This window comes from Pelodiscus sinensis, chromosome 14, assembly GCF_049634645.1.
Source record: "Pelodiscus sinensis isolate JC-2024 chromosome 14, ASM4963464v1, whole genome shotgun sequence".
Taxonomy (NCBI): domain Eukaryota; kingdom Metazoa; phylum Chordata; order Testudines; family Trionychidae; genus Pelodiscus; species Pelodiscus sinensis.
Genome location: NC_134724.1, coordinates 41551358 through 41572155, shown reverse-complemented (window position 1 = coordinate 41572155; position 20798 = coordinate 41551358). Strand labels below are relative to the sequence as shown.

General features: G+C 41.9%; 1 protein-coding gene across 5 annotated transcripts in view; it reads right to left on the bottom strand.

The window, feature by feature from the left end:
* VPS13C (vacuolar protein sorting 13 homolog C) overlaps positions 1-20798 on the bottom strand; it is a 220597-nt gene that overhangs the window by 132919 nt on the left and 66880 nt on the right. For all 5 annotated transcript variants that reach the window (XM_075897681.1, XM_075897679.1, XM_075897678.1 and 2 more), the window contains 12 exons: positions 20179-20273; positions 17406-17548; positions 15684-15876; positions 15352-15466; positions 14447-14583; positions 13299-13425; positions 12543-12660; positions 6347-6476; positions 5854-5932; positions 4708-4841; positions 2502-2655; positions 117-193 (listed from right to left, as the gene is read on the bottom strand). In XM_075897681.1, the coding sequence (XP_075753796.1) occupies positions 117-193; positions 2502-2655; positions 4708-4841; positions 5854-5932; positions 6347-6476; positions 12543-12660; positions 13299-13425; positions 14447-14583; positions 15352-15466; positions 15684-15876; positions 17406-17548; positions 20179-20273 (1502 nt within the window). The remainder of the gene's footprint in view (positions 1-116; positions 194-2501; positions 2656-4707; positions 4842-5853; positions 5933-6346; positions 6477-12542; positions 12661-13298; positions 13426-14446; positions 14584-15351; positions 15467-15683; positions 15877-17405; positions 17549-20178; positions 20274-20798) is intronic.

The following is a 20798-nucleotide window of genomic DNA, read 5'->3' as shown; positions in this document are numbered from 1 at the left end:
TTACAGTGTACAGACTGCACTCATTTATACCTTGTGTAGGTGTTACATATTTAACTTGTTACCAAACACTTCACAGATCATTTTAATAAATAAATACTGAAGTAATAATCATGTACCTTGATATATTCCACTTTCAAAAGGTCTAATCCAGGTCTATCTGAAGAGGTAATTAAGTGAAGAGGTCGTTTTTTATCTATAACATACCAAATGAGAGTATTATTAAAAAGTTAGCTTCCGCAATAATAAAACAGGTAGAGAAGTGATTTTATGAAACGCTTCTCCTCTAATGTCATTTTTATTTAATGTTTCAAAATGTGATGTTGCCTGAATTATTGCACCAATAAGCTAGAATCCATGTTTCCATCTTGAGTTGAACATTTAGGCAGGCAATGTTAAGTCAACATTGGAGCTTGGTACCACATTAAAACTGTGTGCTGGGTGACTCATGTTCATATGTGCCCCTGAAAAATCTTTTACAAAAAGCATTCTGTTAAAAAGGCAGAGAGGAGATAAGTGACAAATGAAATAGCCTCTCCTTAAATATGTCAATACTAAATTCTCTATAAAGTTGTAAAGATAGCAACATGGAGAAAAACTATACGTACACCAACATCATTAATGAACAAGTACAGGTTAGATCTCCGTGGTCTGGCACCCTCAGGACCTCATCAGTCCTGGATCAGGGATTTTGCCAGACCATGGGAGGTTTGCGTTGTGGTTCTCCCGCCTCCTGCACCCCCGAAATGGCACGGACAGAGTCCGCCAGCCAGTAGAATAGAGGGAGTTTATTGTTTCTCCAGGATACAGCACAGCACAGATGTCATCAGGTTACAGGGCAGGCCTAGGATGCCTCAGCCCCCCTTGATATGGGGGGAAGGGTCTTGGCTTCTAAACCCTCCAGCCTGTTGCTGAGGCTGCTTCCTCCATGCTCCCAGACAGAAACTAGCTCACTCTCCTCCAGCCCTGCCCCTCTCCCTGCCCCCCCCCCCCCCCCGGGCCAGGGCAGCATTCCACCTTCCTTTGTTTCTCTCCTTGGGGGGTAGCTAGTCAGACAGGTTGAGAGACCCTCTTTGCATGACGACTCACTCCCTGTCCTTCTGGGCTGTGGCACTGGCAGCAGCCAGTGGGGGTTACCACAGAGCCAGCATAGAAAGCAGCCCAATACCCCCACTACGTCACAACCTGCCCACCCCTGCTACTGGCCACCCCCAGCCTTGGACCAGCTACCAGACCTCCCAGCCAGCTCCCCCACTACCACAAGCCCCGCAGGCCTACTGCCCCCACAGGCAGCCCCACTGCTGTGCACCAGGCTTCTAGCCCTGCTGGGTCATGCCAGCTTGATCATGCCCGGCAGTTCAGCTGCTGGGAGCCAGTCTCCCAGCCCCATTGTCAGTGAACTGTTCTGCCAGCCCTTCACTAACTCTCTGGTCTTAGAATATCCGTGGTCCTGCCAGACAAGAGTCCCAGTTTACAGAGGTTCAACCTGTATCAGTAAGTTCTTCTTATAGAGCCTGAATTGAGCTAGCATGCATGTGTGCACCTAAACCAAGCAAAACAGCTACTTTATCAGTGTGCTCTGTCATTTGTCTGTTGTGTTTAATGTTTTCTTTCCTTTAATAAAACAGCCATGGTTAATAACTAACTATTTTACTTGTCTACAATCGTGGTGTCTCCTAAGGTATGTAAAAGCTGGAAACTGAACAGTAGGAATCATAATGCCTGAGGAGAGTGTCATGAATTAACCTGCTTCAGGGGTGGTAGCCGAGTTAGTCTGTACAGGATAAACTTAACGACTAATAGTCTGGTAGCACTTTAAAGGCTAACAAAACATGTAGATGGTATCATGAGCTTTCTTGGTCATCTGAAGAAGTGGGCAGTGCCCACACAATCTCATGATACCATCTATATGTTTTGTTAGTCTTTAAAGTGCTACCAGACAATTTGTTGTTTAAGTTTATTTATGAATTAACCTGTAACTTTTTATTTGATTTTCCTTGATTTAGTAAGAGCGAGGCCACCACTTCTTGTTTCTCTGGACCAGATTTAAATTGGTCCCTTCCCACCGTACAACATATACATTGCCTCTTATTCCTAAGGAAAGTGTTTTGATTTTCTAGACACTAATTATTTTCCTAAAAATGTATGTGTGTCAAAGCGTAAGTGGCATAGTTTTAAAACTTGAACTTCACCATTTTCTAGCTACACCTGAGATATTTAAATTACTTATTTACTAGATTAGCTGATTTTTGTGCTTGAGATCTAAGTGCCATCGACTGTGCCTGGATATAAGTACCATGTGGAAAACTGCAAATCATTATTTCAGCACACACAACTGCAGCCTCAAGAAAGAAAGGGCTCATTCTAAATGTTACTAAAATACTGTAGCACTTCTCTAAAAGGCAAGGGTAGGCAGTCAAACCTTGGTACAAAAAGGTTTAATTATTAAGTCTATTAATCAGAGATACTATTACTGATATCCTCTATTTTATTATTTTTATTACCTTGAATTTTGTAGTAATCCAAGCTGATTTTCTTTAAATAAGACACAGCTGTTAAGTCGTATGTTCTCATTGTAGCTTCTGTTCCAAGCTGAGTTACATTAAATACAAGTATTGTTTCCTCTATTTTCTGTTTCTTTGTGAGTTCTAAAACCACCTACATGAATAAAAATTACAAAATGTCAGTAACAGACCAGCATCAAATCATCTCTTTTCATATCAGATGTTCCATTTTTATTAGCAAAGAGGAAAATCAAATTGCTGCTACCTTTACTGTGTGAAGGGATGTACAAACCCTACACTGGGCCAGCAAGAGTTGAAAACGGTTACCTGGCTGACAAAGCCCCACCTACACAGTGTGGACAAGCTCCAGCTGGAAGCCAGCTATAAAGGCCAGTGGAGCAGCTCAATCAGGGCTGACTGTCACTGGGGAAGGAAGTGCTATCGGGCCTCCAGAGGAAGAGCTGCAGATGGACTGAATGAAAGAAGCCAATCAGCGAGGAACCACCAGAGAAGCCTCCAGTCCAAAGGAACGTGGTAATGAAGACTCCAACAATGAGTCAGGGTACCCAACAAAATAATTTGCTGGACCATGGGAGGTCAATATTTTCTAGCAGCTTTAAAAGCACTTCAATGGCTTCCTGGGCTCTTTAGGAGACATTTAGGGGTAAACTAGAACTAAATAAAAGCACAGAACAGAAAGCCAGGACCATGGTAAACTTGGTTACACCCATGATAATTGGACATCTATCTAACCAAAACAATGCCAGACCATGGATGTCGCCAGACAAGAGAGTGCTGGACTAGACAGATTCAACCTCTACCAGCAGTCCCCGAGTTACGCGGATCCGACTTATGTCGGATCCGCAGTTACGAACAGGTTTGCTGCCCGTCTCCCTGGTCTGCTGAAGACAAGCAGACCAGGGAGACGGGAAGCAAAGCCTCTGAGGACGCAGGCAGCGGGACAGCCGCAGCATGTCTGGGCTGTCCGCTGCCCGCGTGCTCCGCGGCTTTGCTCCACGTCTCCCCAGACCAGGGAAACGGGGAGCAAAGCCGGGGAGCATGTGGGCAGCGGACAGCCCAGACGCGCCGCAGCTGTCCCGCTGCCGGCGTGTTCTGCAGCTTTGCTCCCCGTTTCCCTGGTCTGCTGGAGACCAACAGACCAGGGAGACGGGGAGCAAAGCAGAGCAAAGCCGCGGAGCACGCGGGCAGCGGACAGCCCAGACGCGCCATGGCTGTCCCGCTGCCGGCGTGCTCCGCGGCTTTGCTCCGCTTTGCTCCCCGTCTCCTTCGTCTGCTGGAGCAAAGCCGCGGAGCACGCGGGCAGCAGGACAGCCGCGGCGCGTCTGGGCTGTCCTGCTGCCCCTGTGCTCCGCGGCTTTGCTCCGGACGCCTGTGGTACAGCAGCTGGGGCGCTGCCGGTTGGTCCGGTAGCGCCGCTCTGGGCGCTACTGGACCAACCCGGCAGCACCCCAGCTGCTCTGCCCCAGGCGTCCTGATTCAGCCACTGCTGGTCAGTTTCAGCAGCGGCTGAATCAGGACGCCTGGGGCAGAGCAGCTTGGGTGCTGCTGGGTTGCTCCAGTAGCGCCGAGGAGCAGAGCTACTGGAGCAACCCAGCAGCACCCAAGCTGCTCTGCTCCAGGGGTCCCCAAGTCAGCCGCTGCTGAAACTGACCAGCACTGACTACAGGAAGCCCGAGGCAGAGTTGCTCTGCCCCGGGCTTCCTGGAATCAGCCGCTGGTCAGTTTCAGCAGCAGCTGACTTGGGGTCGCCTGGGGTTCTTAAGTTGAATCTGTATGTAAGAACTGGCCTCCAGATTCAGCCTGTTGTAACTGATCAGCGGCTGATTCCAGGAAGCCCGGGGCAGAGCAACTCTGCCTTGGGCTTCCTGTAGTCAGCTGCTGATCAGTTTCAGCAGCGGCTGAATCTGGATGCCAGTTCCGACTTACATACAGATTCAACTTAAGAACAATCCTACAGTCCCTATCTTGTACGTAACCCAGGGACAGCCTGTACTACATAGGGAAATCTGCTGAACTATATTGCTACAGTAAACCTATTATTTTCTGAGGTTACACTTTTTCAATATTGCACTATTCAAACAACTAGTGGGAGTACACTTTGACATGTAATGAACAGATGGTAACTTGACGATGGTCCTTCACATTAAGCGAGACTACTGCAGTTAAAAAAAAGTAAAACACCTACCTCTTTAATTTCAAACTTCAAATGAAGATCTATGTACTCTTCATTAATAGCATCTGCTTGGTTTTTTAGTTCACGTCTTTCAGGTAGAGTCTTTTCAGTTAGATCATTTTCAGCATCAAAATATTCATCAGACTCTAGGAAATAAAGACATGATAATTTTTTTGCTATCTGTGGAACTGACAAGCAAATATAAAAAAAACATTTTCCTATTTGTAATGGCTAATCCTTTGATATACTGATTTGTTTGTCATTATCTATTCTGTACCGTGTAAGACCTCTTCCTATAAGAATTTTCTAAATATAGTCATTACAAATGCAAGATAGTTGTGACACCAGGGTCCAGACATCACAAGATAACATTTGACAGAATGACTGACCTCAGATTAGAAAAGTCTTGCATACATTAATTTATACTATGAAAGCTATCTTCTGAACAAAAAGCTAATCTATATCTATCAATAAAAACATTTTCCTGTGGGACAACAGAGTGACATCATAACATCACTCTGTGTCCTACAGCCCCTCCCTCCACCCTTAGCTGCCCTGCCTCTTCCCTCCCTAGTACTCTGACGGAGCCAGAGCTATGCAGCCTCCCCCCGGTGCCATCCCCCCTCACTCACACCTTCCACCAAGACCCCACACCTCCAGTCTGTTCCTATCCCCTCCCTCTTGGCCAGACAACCCCCAACCTGTTCCTGCACCCTCCCCCCCCCAGGTCAGACACCTACCCCCAGCCCATTCCTGGACCCTCCTCTTCTCTTGCACTCTCCCCCTTGGCCAGACGCCCTGCTCCTAGCCCACTCCGTCCCCCTCCCCCCAGCCACGTACTTACAGAGAGAGAGAGAGAGAGAGAGAGAGAGAGAGAGAGAGAGAGAGAGAGAGAGGTTGGTGAGCACAGTGAGCAGGGGACACAGGCCCCCTGGTCATTTTTTAGAAAGCAATCTTAGTGTTTTATGATTCTATCAGCAAGATCTGCGAGACTTCATTAAGTCTTGCAATTCATAGATAGGCATAGATATCTATTCTCCACAGAAGACTTATTTCATGATCAACACCTAGTAAAGTTTTGTTGCCAAAGAGACTATAGGGTTGGGGTTTTTTTTGTTTTTGTTTTTTTTAAGTTTTAGAAATGTATTTTTTTCTTACCTGATTCTACTCCTTCTAGCAATATTGATGTGTCAAGTAGTCTTTTTCTTGCATCAGAAATTGTGGGGATAGCAGGTTCCTAAAATAAATTGCCAATTATAGAAACTGATCTATTATTTTAACTTTTTATGACTTCAGAATGAATGCTTATTTATAGTCTCAAGAAAATTCACCCTGCTTCTGAAATAACATTTGTGAACAAGACCCAAATTTTAATTTGAACTTGGAACTCAACATATGATAATACACCATCTAGTCAAATAAGGTTAGTTGTTTGTGTTCCGGTGGACTTGAAGATGATCATCATTTACAGCAACACATGAACATACTACTGTATTTTTCTTCAGATATCATGTAGCCTTCTCTTTATCTGCCAATACTGGCTTTCTATAAATACTAAATGAAGGAATGCACTATCATTATAGTGTTCACTAAAAGGGTTAATGCAGTTATACTATTATGTTTTAGTTCAACATTATTCTAGCCAGTTTACCTTTGTTCTTTGAACTGACATTGTGGATTTCTGAGGAAATGGAATGCTATCAATCAGATCAAAAATCCCCTTGATCTTTTGATCAGAAAGTCTCACATGCACCAAGGGAAGGCCTCCTGAAACTTTAAACCTGGGGGAAGGAAATTAAAAAATAGCATTGCAAACAGTGTAATATTGGAAGGACATTACTTATGAGCCAGCATTTCAGCCGACAGTAAGATGTTCACTACATTTTAATTTTAATGTGTGAAACTATTGTAGCAGTAAGCTGATGCAGCAGACATCTGCATTCCGGGCTTGTTAGTATGTATACCTGCAGTTAACACAGTCATCACAAGAAATTCCATCAGTGGAACTATATTGAACACCCAATCTGAAGGGAGACTTTTTTCCCCTACTGAATTTTAGGGATCCTTTCCCTTCCTATTTCCCCTTCTTATTGAAGCACAGGGGGATTAGTCTTGATGTCCTCCTTTTAGCTCCTTCTTCATTGTTCTCCAGCCATCAGTATGGCTAGCACACTTCCCCCAAACGCCAGAAATACTGCCTTATATACACATCTTCAATATTCAGACCACTGGTTTTGCTCTTAACTTTGACTTTTAAAAAAAAAAGGCAAGAAAAGCTAAGACATGGGGACAAGCTTTATTAAAAACCTCAGTCAACTATTATAATGTCCAAAAGTTTTTGGTCAACGAACAGCAGAATATTTTGTGCTTTTAGATAAAAATGTGAGGAAATTATTTGCAGCATGAGACTGTGACCAGAAATACTTCAGACACTTTAAAATGGCAATAGGTGTCATGAAAAAATATATACTAATTCATTCCTCAACTATGTTTGAGGCATATTGCATGTGACACTGTTGGTGTCTGCATGCTTTGAATACAGTGGTCAGGAACTTTCCCCTTATCAGTGCCCATTTCGGCAGCTCAAGAACCCTCTGCTCTTGTATGCCATTCATATACATATAAAAGGACAGAATCACTACCAATCGCACTTGGTTTCTTTTTGCTGGAAAAATTCTAACGCAGAAAGACAGGACAGCAGGAAAAGACATGTACAACACGTGTCAAAGAACAACCCTTATGGAAAAAGTTAATAACTTTTTTCCTTCAAGTGATTGCACATGAGCATGCCTCTCGATTAATTAACAAGCCATAAAAACAAGGGAAAGCATCAGAGGCTTATCTGCACAGGAACTTAAGGACAACTTGCTGCAATCTAGCATCAGCCTGAGCTCGCTGATTGATAGAATGATGGGATGCAAGCATGAGCACCAAAGACCAACTTGCTATCCTACTAATGTCTGAGATAGGAATTTTAGCCATGAAGGCTGGAGAAGCCGTTTCTAATCTTATTTATATGCTGTCACTCCACTTGGCAGGATAACATTAGCTGAAGCGTCACACAGGCAGATACATGAAGTTACCTAACATGATATTCTCTGAGAATAAATTGGGAGCCCCATGATGATGGCAAATGGGATGAAGAAGAATAGGAAATACCACCACTCTGGAGCGGGTATCTGCGTGCAGGATGATGACCATTGGGTCCGAGTCCTCAAATACCTTGTCCGCCTGGACTCCCAGATTTTGGGCCAGGAGGCGGAGGAAGTCTTGGTGGGCCCTGTCATCCATGGAGGGCATGGATGGCATAGAGTCGGCCAGTGCCTCGTCCGAGGAGGAGTCCGATGACCTCTTTGCCATATCGCCCACAGGGGCGTCTCTCTAGCCTGGGTCATCCGAAGTGGCCACAGAAGGAGGGGGGAGAGGTTGGCTCACCAGAACCACGCTCTCCCCTGGGCTTGGGGATGACTGGCCTGGAGATAGTGAGTGGGTCAACATGGGGGACCGGACCAAGGGAGTCACCGATGGAGGGACGCGTGGACCTGACATGACAGAAGTCAGTCTATTAGGGTTCACACCCTAGCCCTGATGGTAGGTCCATGGGGTCCAAACAGGCCCCTGCCCAGGTGGCTGGAGCAGCCACATCTGCTGGACCATCGGCACAGAGATTGGCTGAGCCCACTGTTGTTGGTACCAGTGCGGGGAGGTACAGTGCTGGTACCAGGAGCAGTGATGTGAATGGGGCCGAGAGCCCCATAAAGACATGCAAAGTCCACCTCCGAGTCAGATGAGTACTCCAAGGTGGGCCATTGCAGTGCCAATACCAATGTTAATTGCCCTGCAACGTACCGAGAAATGGCTTCCAACTTGCCAAAGTGCCAAGACGGAGGACGACACATGGATGAGACAGGATCCCTGATGGTAGGTGCCGTGGTCCGATGGTGGTGCTGAGCGGGTAATCCACGTCACGTCCAGTGCCGGATCCATTGCCGGTGTCAATGGCACCTGTAGCCGGGGAGGTGCTACGTGTGCCACATGGCTCTGCCGCACCTCGTGTCCCATATCACCAGGCACCCTACGAGGGGAGCAGTACCGGGCATCCCCGTGCCGTCTTAAGGGTGCAGGAGTGGGCGGGGGTGGGGGAGAAGAGTCTAAGGATCCTTGCTGCCTCCAAAGCTCCTGGGGTGGATGGGTCCGGGAGATCCTCTGAAGGATTCACATCCCTCCGATGGGAAGACTAGTCACCCAAACTAGAAGGCCCGGGCTGTGGACTGGCTGGTGCCGCATGCCTCACTGTAGAGCGCACAGAGGGCGTGTGCCTGGGCAGGGACCAACCCGTTGGGCTTCCTCTTCTGGATTTGGTACTGGCAACTGGGAGCCACGTCTGGCCCTACGCAGTACCAGGGAAGCATGCTGCATGGAGCTGTCATGCACCGAGGCCGGTGTGCTGTTGGAGCTTGGTGCCAAGTCCGGTGCCAGTGCCAGAGCCAGTGCCTGTGCCCAACGGAGTACCGCCTCCATCAGGAGCACCTTGAGTCATGACTCACGCTCTCGTTTAGTCCTGGGCTTGAACACCTTACAAATCTTGCATGTGCGATTCTCCCAGGCACTTCTGACACGAGGAGTGTGGATCTCCACATGGCATAGACTTGTTGCACTTCTTATAGGGCTTAAAGCCTTGTGGGCCGGGCATGCCCTGCCGTGGGCACACGGCGGCAAGATAGGAGAAAACAACAAATGAAAGACTTTAACTGAATTAACAGGTACTTAACTGAAGATTGGAAACAAAGGGGAAGAACAGTGAAGAAACAACTCGAAGATGAGCTGAGGGTTGTTTCAACAACCGTCATGGCAGTAAGAAGGAACTGAGTGCATGAGGGGGCCAGCACGGGTATATATGGGCCGATATATTGGCACCACTCCGGGGGCTCCCTGCTAACCCCAGGGATACTGCTTAGAGAAACCTCTCCGATGGCGCATGCACGCTGTGCGCACACGTCTATATTGGAATGCACATGAGCAATCACTCGAAGAATAAATGTTGCTTTTATTGAAAGAGGCAGTCAAAAGCAAGTAGCTAAAAGCTTAAATGGAAGAATATAAACTTTGACAGTATCAAGTTTACATCCATGGGCAACAGCATATTTTACCTAAGAATACAATCTTTCCAAGCCTTACAAAAATCTTACTGATATCAGTCCTGATATTTTATTATGCTGCCAAAATGCAACAATTGCAGAATTGCCCCAGGACTACATTATTCCACTAGAAAAGACAAAGCAGTTACCAACCTAAGAGTCGATGGCGGAGGTAATAGCTAAGGAGATGGAATGAACAATCAATTCATATTTTAGGTACAGAAGATAGTACAGAACAGACCAGACAGAAAAATACTTCAGCTTAGATAGTTGGTCTACACAGCAATTAGACACCGGCAATAAACCCTTGTCAGCCAGTTTAGGCTCATAGGGTTCAGAGCGAGGCACTGTTTAATTGCTGTACTTACTTCTTGGCATGGGCAGAAGTCTAGGCTCCAGCACTTTGTGAGGTGGGAAGGTCCAAGAGCTCAGACTCCAGTCCATTTCTGGAAGCCTACATGATGACCAAACAGCCTTGCAGCCCAAGCCCTGCAAGCACAAGCCATCTGGTTTGTCTTTGCTATTTAGATGTACCCAGAGAAGCAAGTGGGTGTATTAGATTGTTTTCTACTGTTCAGGAGCACATCTTGAACAACTGCTCCCCAAAGTTGAACCGTGGAGCACGTATGCTGTTCAATGGACTGCCTGTAGATTTGGGTGGAGCGGATAACCATGGTCTTGCCATGAGTGTAGGGGACTCCAGTAGCTGAACGCTCAAGATCCCTTCCAGTCCTACAATTCTGATTCTATGATATCAGCTTTTTCGTTGAAAAGTATAGGATAGCGGAGAGTCATTGCTGTCTTGGCCACATTGGAATGGTATGATAAGAATGATTTGGGCACAGTTCAATCTGATATTTTAGTATGATACTGTAAAGAAGTGGAATTGGTGGGAAAGCATACAAAAGATTGCTCTTCTAGCCAATCTGAAAGTGCCCAGAGATAATGACCTCATAGGTAACTAAACTACTGGTTTTTATTGTTTTATCTCATTGTAAATGGATCTATCGGCAAAGTCTCACAGGTCTAGCAAATCAACCAAGCACTGTCAGGTTGACTAGTCAACTTTTGGTAAGTCCTCAATGACTTGCTCAGCTCACCTGCCAGCTCATTCTGTACTTCCATAAGAAGCACTTCTTGGCAGAGCAGGAATGAGCTGGCACCTCCTTGTCTGCTGACATAGAATACTGTCACTGTGCTGTCAGAGTGAGAAAGCATTTTCCCTGAAATGGGATACAAAACTGGACACACCATCCAGATAGTTCTCAACACCTCATAAGTCTCATTTTTTGTAGACTTATAACCCCTAAACTCAAGAGAATCCAGATGAGTTTCCCACCCTAAGGCAGATGCATCTGTTACTAGCATGAGTGATAGCTGAGGACGACAACTCCTTTGCAAATGTTAGCAACATTTGTGCCCGTCCAGCCTAGAGAATCTAAAATGTGGTTTGGTGCCTGAGCGCTGTTTTCAGATAATGATAGCTTGGTAAAACTACTGAGGTCAGCCAACCATGTAGAATTCTGAGATGCAATCTGGCACACCACACTAGTTAAGTACAACAGATCATATGTCCCGGAAGCTTCATACCTAACCTCAGAAGCATATCATTGTAAAAAAGCAGGGATTGTAGCCTGGCAATCAAGATATTCCTCAGTATCAATAATGTAACCCTAAATTGGAGTAACTAGGAAAAAACTAAAAGACATTAAAGTAAAATCAACATTAACTAACCCTAATAAGTATATACATATTTAACTACATACAAGAAAAAATAAGTGGAGAGAGCACTGAGAGCAAGACCAATAGACTCCAACTACTGTTTTGGGAAGTAAGAAAGAACTGAGGGGCAGAGGGAACACTATGACTACACAGAACAGTGTGCAACAGTGAAGGGTGGTTCAATTACTATGAAGGGAACTTCTGAGAGGAAAAAAAATCTGATAACTGTGCTTGGGATCCATTCTCATCATGTGCATGTGCAAGTATTCAGAGAAGACTAGAGTATTACAGGCCCTTTGGCAACTAAGAAGTGTGTGAGTGTTAAGCATAGTCAGTGCAGATGGAATCTTCTCAGAATTTAGCTGCTAAATGCTAAAACATATCCATGTTATTTTTCAAGAGGTTCTTAAATCTGGCCAATTTGTAGAGTCCTGCAAATCTATGGATATCCGCTTTGTATCTGTGGGTGTGTGCATTCGCAGATGTGAATGCAAATATTGGTTCCTCATTTTTGTGGATACAGATACCCAATTTGTATCTGCACATGGCTTTACAAATTTGGACAGATTTTCACAGAAATGATAAAAAGCACAACTTGATATGAGTGAATTCTCTTAAGTTTCTGCTCTAAAGCATGGAGACACTTTAGAAATTTAAAATGAGCAAAATAAGGCGTTTTTTCTTTATCTGAGTCTCACAAAAGGCTGCGTTGTTTTAGCTAAAACTTTACAAAAATCTTAGTCTGCAGCAAACACTCAATAAGGAAAAAGTTTTGATCAAAAATATTAAAGTTTGACAAAGTTACAAGCAATATATTAACTGCTAGACAGCCTTAACAGTAAGTCTATCTGCTACCTTTGCCTATAAGAAAGAAAATTAAGACCAGGCACATAAGTCTTCAAACTCCATCTTGTCCCATCTATGATGCTATTTTTCAGTAAGAACAAATAACCAAGCAAATACTGTCTGATATCACTGATACATTACTTAGCCATTCTGATGTCTTTGTCCACCATCGATTTGGCTAATTGCACATTCATATCCATAGGTTGTAATATGTGCAAAGCTGATGGGTGCTGAAATCGAGCTTTCTTCCAATCTTCACCTGAAAGAGTGTTTATCTAGCTTAAAAATTAAACTTCTCGAGCTTTATTTTACAATGAAGAAACAGTATAAAAATAATCAAAAAATCATTAAGAATTATTGTGAAAAAGCCAACCTGTCTAATGAGCTGCAGCATTCATATTAGCAAGATAGTGCATGAACCTATCAAAAAACCACCACCACCCTAACCCAATGCTTTAACAACATCTAGAATGAACCAAAACCATGAAGCAGTATTTTCACTTACAACCTTGAAAGCCAGAAGAGTTATGAAATCTATTATCTAAGTCAGATATTTTCTTTTCCAGAACATACCAAAGTCCACAAGTAAATCATCATAAAATTTCACATATACTTTTAAGCTAGTCTATTAATCCAAATGAACCAAAAAACCCATGAGCCTATCAATAGGCATGTGATACTAAATTACCTAACCCTAACTTACTCGCTAACACTTGAATGAGTATAGCAATAATACAGATGTCCAGAGAATAATTTTACTCACAATATTAGAAATTTTTTTAAAAAGGAGTTTTATATTTCAATTTGTTTTCTTTACATTATTATACACTATCGGCTAATATATCGTGTAAAAAAATTGTATTGTTCTTTGAAGAGGTAGAAATTTTGTTTTAATACCTCTTCTGCCAAAGAGAAGTTGTACATTTTTTATTTCCACATCGAACATGTCATAAGCTTTGTCCATAATCTCTTCCAAGGATGAAAAACTGGAAGCTTGATGACCACCTTGATTTATACTGGTCACCTAGTTGAAGAAATTAAAAGGAATAAAAGCATGTCTACTAAGAGCACAGTATTTATGCACATGCCATTATATTAATTTCAATACAGACAAAACTATTAGATTTTTAAAGCCTGTAGTTTTTTTTGGCTACCTCAGAAGAGGTATTTAAAAAAAAAAAAAAATCACATCAACATCATTATCCTTAATGAAAAACTTCTCAAGAGGCACTTATCTTCTATTGTATACCTGGAGCTGGTAAAACTTCTAGAGCCTTACAAATCTGGATATCTACTTTATATCCATGCGCGTATTCACATCTGTAGATGTGGATGCAGATATCCAGTTAATTTTTGTGGCTGAAAATATGGATACAAATTTTGTATCTAGACCACTTCAGATTCGTGGCTATCAGCTTTACACCCACAACTGTGAATGCAGACATCCGTGGCTCACTTTTGCAGAGGTGGATACAAATTTTGTATCTGCACAGGGCTCTAAAGATAACTGAAAATAGAGCAAGTTCACAAACTTTCATTTTTGTAAATCAAATCATGTAATGTCTATGACAATACATCAGTCATCTCAAGATTCAGATTTACAGTAACACTATAGCATCAACTTTCACAGCTCCAGAGTAGCACAACAGCTTTGCTCAAGTCTTATTTGTTAAATAAAAGAAAGACTACTGAACTGAAAAACAGGTACACAATGAAGGTTGTGTGTGTGCCTAAAAAAAAGCTCTTACAATTTAACTTGTCCGATATATAGAACCAATTTTCACAAAATGAAATAGTTTTTTTTTCTGGATGAAGGTTATCACGCAACGAATGGTACTAATAGGCTTACAAACAGATGTCTTTTTGACCACTGATCAACGCTGTTGTCAGTCTTAAATTGAGACTCTCTACTAGTAATAAAAGTGAATGATGCTAACAGGACTGGCAGCATTACACAACAGAAATTCATCTTCTGGGAATAAAGAAATTGTACTTTTACCCTCTTTCTTGAGCTCAAAAGAAACTAGAGACAAACAACTGCATACCTGAAATGTACCAAAGTCCAAAATAAGTAGGTCTGACTTATCATGGTGGAAACCAGTCTGTGGAACCACAAGATAGGATGGCTTCAAATTAACCCTCAAGTCAAGGACTTTCCGTGTTTCAATAATATGAGCTAGTCCTTAAATAAGAACAGATTAAAAGATGAAAATATATTCACATTTATAACCAACAGGTATGGGACATTGAACAAACAATACTATACCAAGGTAAAAAGTCGTATTTTCACTGTAGTAAGTTGAAATAAAATGTGATCGGCCATTAATGCAGACACCTTTTGGTTAACATCTTATCAAGTTTTTATTCAACTTTTCAATTGATTGCTAGAAGTGTTCTTTTTGGAGGTTAATCAATTATCTGTATTGACTCAAGGGTAGTGATGGGCAACCTGTGGCCAGGCCATTGGGGTTTTCTCTGTGTGAACAAGACGTTTTATTTACTGTTACTCAAGTGCAAGGTTGCCAGATTCCACGGGCTTCCATCCACACAGGTATTACTGAATTGACATGCATGTAAAGTAAGGACACATGAAGCGAAGTGCATGCTGATTGCAGACAACATTGATTGTGGGAACTGGGTCCTCCCTCTCCATCCAGTCAAAGCACTGCTATGATTCAATGGCACACCATGCAAATTCTACATGTGGAAGTGCAGTTAGCAAAACTACCCTATTCCAGGAAACCATCTTGATTACGACAATCTTGCAGCCCTCTGAGAAGGAGGGCCACTCATGCAGCTTAGCTTAGGTTGCCCAAAGAGAAGCAGAACTCAATTCTGATTCAAAGATTTTCAAGCAGCAATATTGAAACTAATTCTGCCTCGCAGCTAAGGTCCCCACACTCTTTGCTAATATTTAACAGTTCACTTATCAATACTTTTATATATTTACCTGTAGCAGTTCTTTCTTTTATTTCTTCCAGCTTCATCAATGTGGCTGACGTTAGCCGTTCTAGATCCATTCCCTTACTCGTCTGGAAGAATTCCACCATGGCATTTATTGTTCTCTTTAAAAATAAATATAATCAAGTTTATATACAATCATTCAATACAAACTGCATCAATTCCAAAATATAAATTAAATATTTAGTAAACTGGCATGGCAAAAAACTGAGGCAAATATTTTTTCTTATTTTGGAACAGTATTTGAAAGGAGATGGAAAGGCAATGAGGTTGAAAGAGTGAAAGCTATTCCCATATGTTTCAAATGTGACTATTACTCACAGCATCATATATGATTTCCACAGGCTGAGAGTCAACTATCAGGCTCTGGTCAGCAGTACTATCCTCTGGATTTATCTCAAACACTATCTTAAGCAAAGATGATCTGGTATCCCCAATAGAAGCCACAAGAGAAGGTACAATACTTTGTTGTTTCAGTCCTGTTACATACCAGTGCTCAAGCTTTGCCTCCAGTCTATAAATGAAGACAAGAATTCTTTTAAATATTCACAAGTATATATGAACATAGCAATGGAATATGCACTGCAATTTCACTTTGCTCCTACATGAAACAACAGTGCCTTAAACACAATGTAAGTCAACACAAGACATTAGCCAGAACACTCAAGAAATATCCCAAATTCATAGGAATAACTACATGCCAAAGGATTTTAGGAGTTTCTTAAATATAAAAAGGCATCACAAAATTTCGTAGGTTAAATGAAACTGAACAGTTTAAGTTGACAACACTGGCTACACAAAGAAAAGAATAGGAGACTAAATTAAGCCCTGCAATTTTAATATCCTTACCATCTACATTCAACATAATTTCATTTTACATTCAGATTTGCATTTCTCTTGTAACTGAATCTATTATGCAGAGATAGTCAAATTGCGCTATACTTTTTAAAAGTTATTAATGATTTAGGAAGGCCAATTAGGAGCCTAATCCTGCAGATTTCAATGCAAGTTATAACTCAATTTGCTCCCTTTGATATCAATGGGGGGGGGGGTCTTTATTTACTTCAGTGCAAGCAGGAACCAAGTTTCTGAATAATGTGAGCTTGTTGGTTGGTTGCACCTTAGGGAAAAAAAATACATCATTTTTCCACAACTATTAAGATCTTCATTCAGTTTTAGTGATAAAAAACTTAAGAATTTAGAATAGGGAAGTCATCTTAGAGCAGGTTCATAGAGATGTGGGGTGTTAATTACTCTTAAGAAAAAAAAAAACAACAACAACCAAGGATGTAATCATGGTGTATTACAGAGATGATGATTTTACTAATATCTCCTTCCACATTTTTGGGAATAGCCAACTATATTTTTAAATTTCTTCTTTTTTGAAGTCATTTCTAATCGCACCACCAATATGGTATCGTCAATTAGAGAAAATGTGCACAAGTTCATTTTCCAAATGCAGAAACTTAGGAAGAGAGTACATTAGTTCCTTTGTGAAGATTCAATATGACGTTTGTTTAAGAGCTGGAAAATTAACTCTGCTTTGAGGACAGATCCATATATTGGACAAAGGACACCATATTTATTGTTTCAAATCTCTGTATCATATTATATTACCCGTTAAGCAGAATTAATCCTTTGAAATGTGCTTTGAGATTTTCAAGTGCAATAGGACTATATGCCAAGTACTATCAATCACTTATTCAACTTGCACAGTAGAAGGGGGCACTTTTGCCAGACCATTTGGTATTTACTATAGAGCTTGTTTTGGTATTACTTTTAACAAAATAAGGTTTGAAGACAAGCAACATAAGTATGAATGGCTACCTTAAATATTTTAAAAATCAATATTTATAATTTCATTTACCTACAAAAACATTTTAAAATGTAAAAAAAACCCTGAAATAATGTAATCGGGAGAGTCAGACAAAACAAATTGCATTGTTCAAGAATCAATAATTAAGGAATAAGCAGAGTGGATATTAGCACCCTGGAAATCTTATCTCTGTTCATAGAAATATGAAAAAGCAAACGTGTAATTACTTAAGTGCTTGTGCTCCTGGTCTCTGTGATATTTTCGTGCTTAGATCAATTATCTGTACTTTAAGAGTCTCCGGCACATCCTTGTCTTCTTTAATTGTAAGAGAAGTGCTTAACAGCTTCAGAGTCATTACATGAGCAACATACTAGTCAGGGAAATAAAGAAATTGTTATTAAGAGTCTGCACAAATGCTTCATGATAATTCCTGTTTTTTATTTTTACCACATATTTCACTGTTTTAGACAGTTTTAGTACAGTCAATCCACTGGCCTGGTTACCCAGGCAAGAAACTTATTGTAGAGTCCCCTGACATCAATCATTCCCTCTCATCAAGTTAAAAAAAAGTTACTGAGGTATTTCCTTTCTCTGAAAGAGGAGAAATCAACTCCATCTCACTGCAATTATTTTTACTCAAGACAAACGCTACTTTGATGGAAATCCAGTCAACTCCTAATCTCATGGAGAACAACTCAAAAGGCACCATTACTAGGTGTGGTCATTAACCTTGATTCATGATTTGAACAACATATACATTAGTCTCAGCAGCAAGAAAGATTATATAAATAAACATTTTTCGATTATTGTCCTGGAACCTACATTTGCATTCACACAAAAGCAGAGCATACTTTTCCTTTCTGAGACTAGGAAATGAGTTCTTTTTATCTTAAACAAAAAAGAGGATTGGAACTTTCCTTCCCATAAGAACTTGGAAAAAAGTTATGTAACCCATAAATTCTTCTGAGTACATGATTACCAGTCCTAAGCTAAGCATTTAAGTAAACATATAACCACTGAAACTTTCAGCAGTTGCATGATTACATGTGGGGGTGAAGGGCACGTGGCTCCCTGGGAGCCAACTCCCTGCACATATCAGAAGCCTGCGTGTAACTGTGCAGATTAACCAGTGATGCCAGGCTCATCGGTTAACTGTGTACACAGTTACTCTTTCACATCCCTATAAGGAACATGACTACCAGCGTATAGAGCAAAAATTAAAAGGGTAGCAATGTACACCAAATAGGAGTATACTGGTAAGTGTACTGCTACCACCAAAGATGCCCTCCTTAAGTAATGTATGTTTTTTTCCTCACTAGCTGTGTTCTGCGGAGGTGCACACTCCATGGTCCTAGAACAGTGGTCACCAGCCAGTAGGTAAGGAACTACTGTTAGATCTTGGAGCCTCTGACAAGTGATCCTGACTGGTTTGGCCAAGAGGCTATCAAGCACAGCACTTCAGATGCCCCTCCCCCCACAGCTGCGCACCTTCTGCCCTTTGCCTTGGAGCTGCCTCCGCTAAGGGCCTCCTGCTTGCTGTCCAGAGCAGAGAAGGGAGAGGAGGGGGCACCCTGACATCAGTGCTCCCATCTCCCACCCTGTATTCTATCACCACAGAACAGTGGGGGCGGCCACAACAGGGCTTGGGATGGAGTGGGGGCGGCCACAACAGGGCTTGGGATGGAGGGTGTTTGCTGGCTGCTTTTGAGTGGTGCAGGGCCAGGGCAGGGATTAGCCTATCTTAGCCCCTCTGCATCACCAGCCAGGAACCACCTGAGGTAAGCAGTGTCCACTTGGAGCCAGCTCCCAACCCCTACCCCAGTCATGAACCCCCTCCTACATCACAAGCCTCTGTCCTAGCCCTGAGCCTCCCTTACAGAGCCTATACTCTGAACCCCTCCTGCACCCTAACTCCTTGCCCCAGGCTCAGCTCAGCACTTCTCACACTCCAAGTCCCTTAGCCCAAGACCAAAGCTGTGCTCCAGTGATTTACTACTACAAATGACCCTACTCACTGACAACTGCGTTTTTTAAATCTGTCAGTTAACCAGTTCTTAATTCAGTTAAGGGATTTATTGACAGCAAGCAGAGCTATCCCTTTGGAACATGTCTATCTAATAATGAGGGTCCATACTACTGTCAGAATTTTTCTTGTTCCTAATATATTTAAAGAGCTCATCGCTGTCCTTAGCCTTGCAAGCCATGGATTTCTCTCTGAGATCTTTGTTCCCTTATCAATGTTCTACAATTGCTAACTTCTATTTTAATCTTATTACTATTTCCACTTTTTTGTGTATTACTTTCTAATTGTTTCCTGCATTTCACCAGTGAATCAACCAGTTTCCACCTAAACTGCCCTTTTCCTTTCCCAGCGCAATTGTGACTTTTTGGCCATCCAATAAAATCTTAAGGATCTTCCTAAGATTTATGAACTTTGGGTGCACATAACTTGCTGTAGTGGAAGACTTCGCAATTTCTGAGCAATTCAACTGCCTCTTGCTATTTCTTTTGCCTTCAGGAAATAGCAATGTGCATTTTTTAACCTAACACAACTACACTGTGAATATACCTGATTCAATCAACTTCTCATCCTCAGACAAACAATCCTGCAAGGCCTGAACACTGACTCTTCACTGAGCCAAGGAATCACCAATACTTTACTAACATTTGATTTCAATAGAATTCTAACAAATAAATACCTAAGTTTAAACACCAATTTAAGTTCTTCCCTTCCAACACTCAGCAAGAAATAACACTGGAAAGATCAAACTTTCTAGATGCATTTGACTGCTGGACACCAAAATCTCAACATGACATGATATTTATAATTGTCTCTATACACTGTAAATAAGAACTTACAGTGTGTGTATTCTTTGGCAGATCAATATCAGTGACTAATTGGCACTCAAAATATAGTTATTGCTAATATCACTTGTATTATTGATGTATATCAGGACAACAAAGTTTTTGCTCTTCCTTCATTAAAAATGGTCAGTTTACCTTCTTAGGTAAAGTCAAGTCATGAGAGCTGTCACTATATCCAATAGCCGTAAAGAGTTTAGCCTTTTCTTCTGGGGTCATGAGGTCATCAATGGCTAAAAAAAGAAATATTCAGATTTACATCAGTAACCATTACTGGTGCAAGGAAAAGAATTTAATTCATGTATCTTGGCACCATATGTTACTAGGGCATTTACTTCATAGCAGAAACTGAAGTATTTAAAATTATCTTAAATTATGCAATGTAATTCATATTCTCCCTACACAGGTTAGTAAGTTATATATACACACATAATTACATAGTATAACGTCACCAAAATTACAGCAGCTCAGAGAAACCCCAAGTAGCATCAGTATACCCCTTTGTGCGAGGCACCAAGCAATAGTTGGGAATGGTCCTCATTTTAGCAGGGGGTTGGACTCTGGCCTCCTGAGGTCTCTTCCAACCCTATGATTTTATGAATACCCTAAGGATTTCTGGCCAGAACAGCCAACTATCCCTAGATGAACTTGCTAGTTAGTACTTTCCTTTTACAACTATCATAAGTAATTCAATATTTTTCTTTACAATGCAATCCTGAAATTTTCACACATTATTTGCAACAGGCCATAGCTTTTTT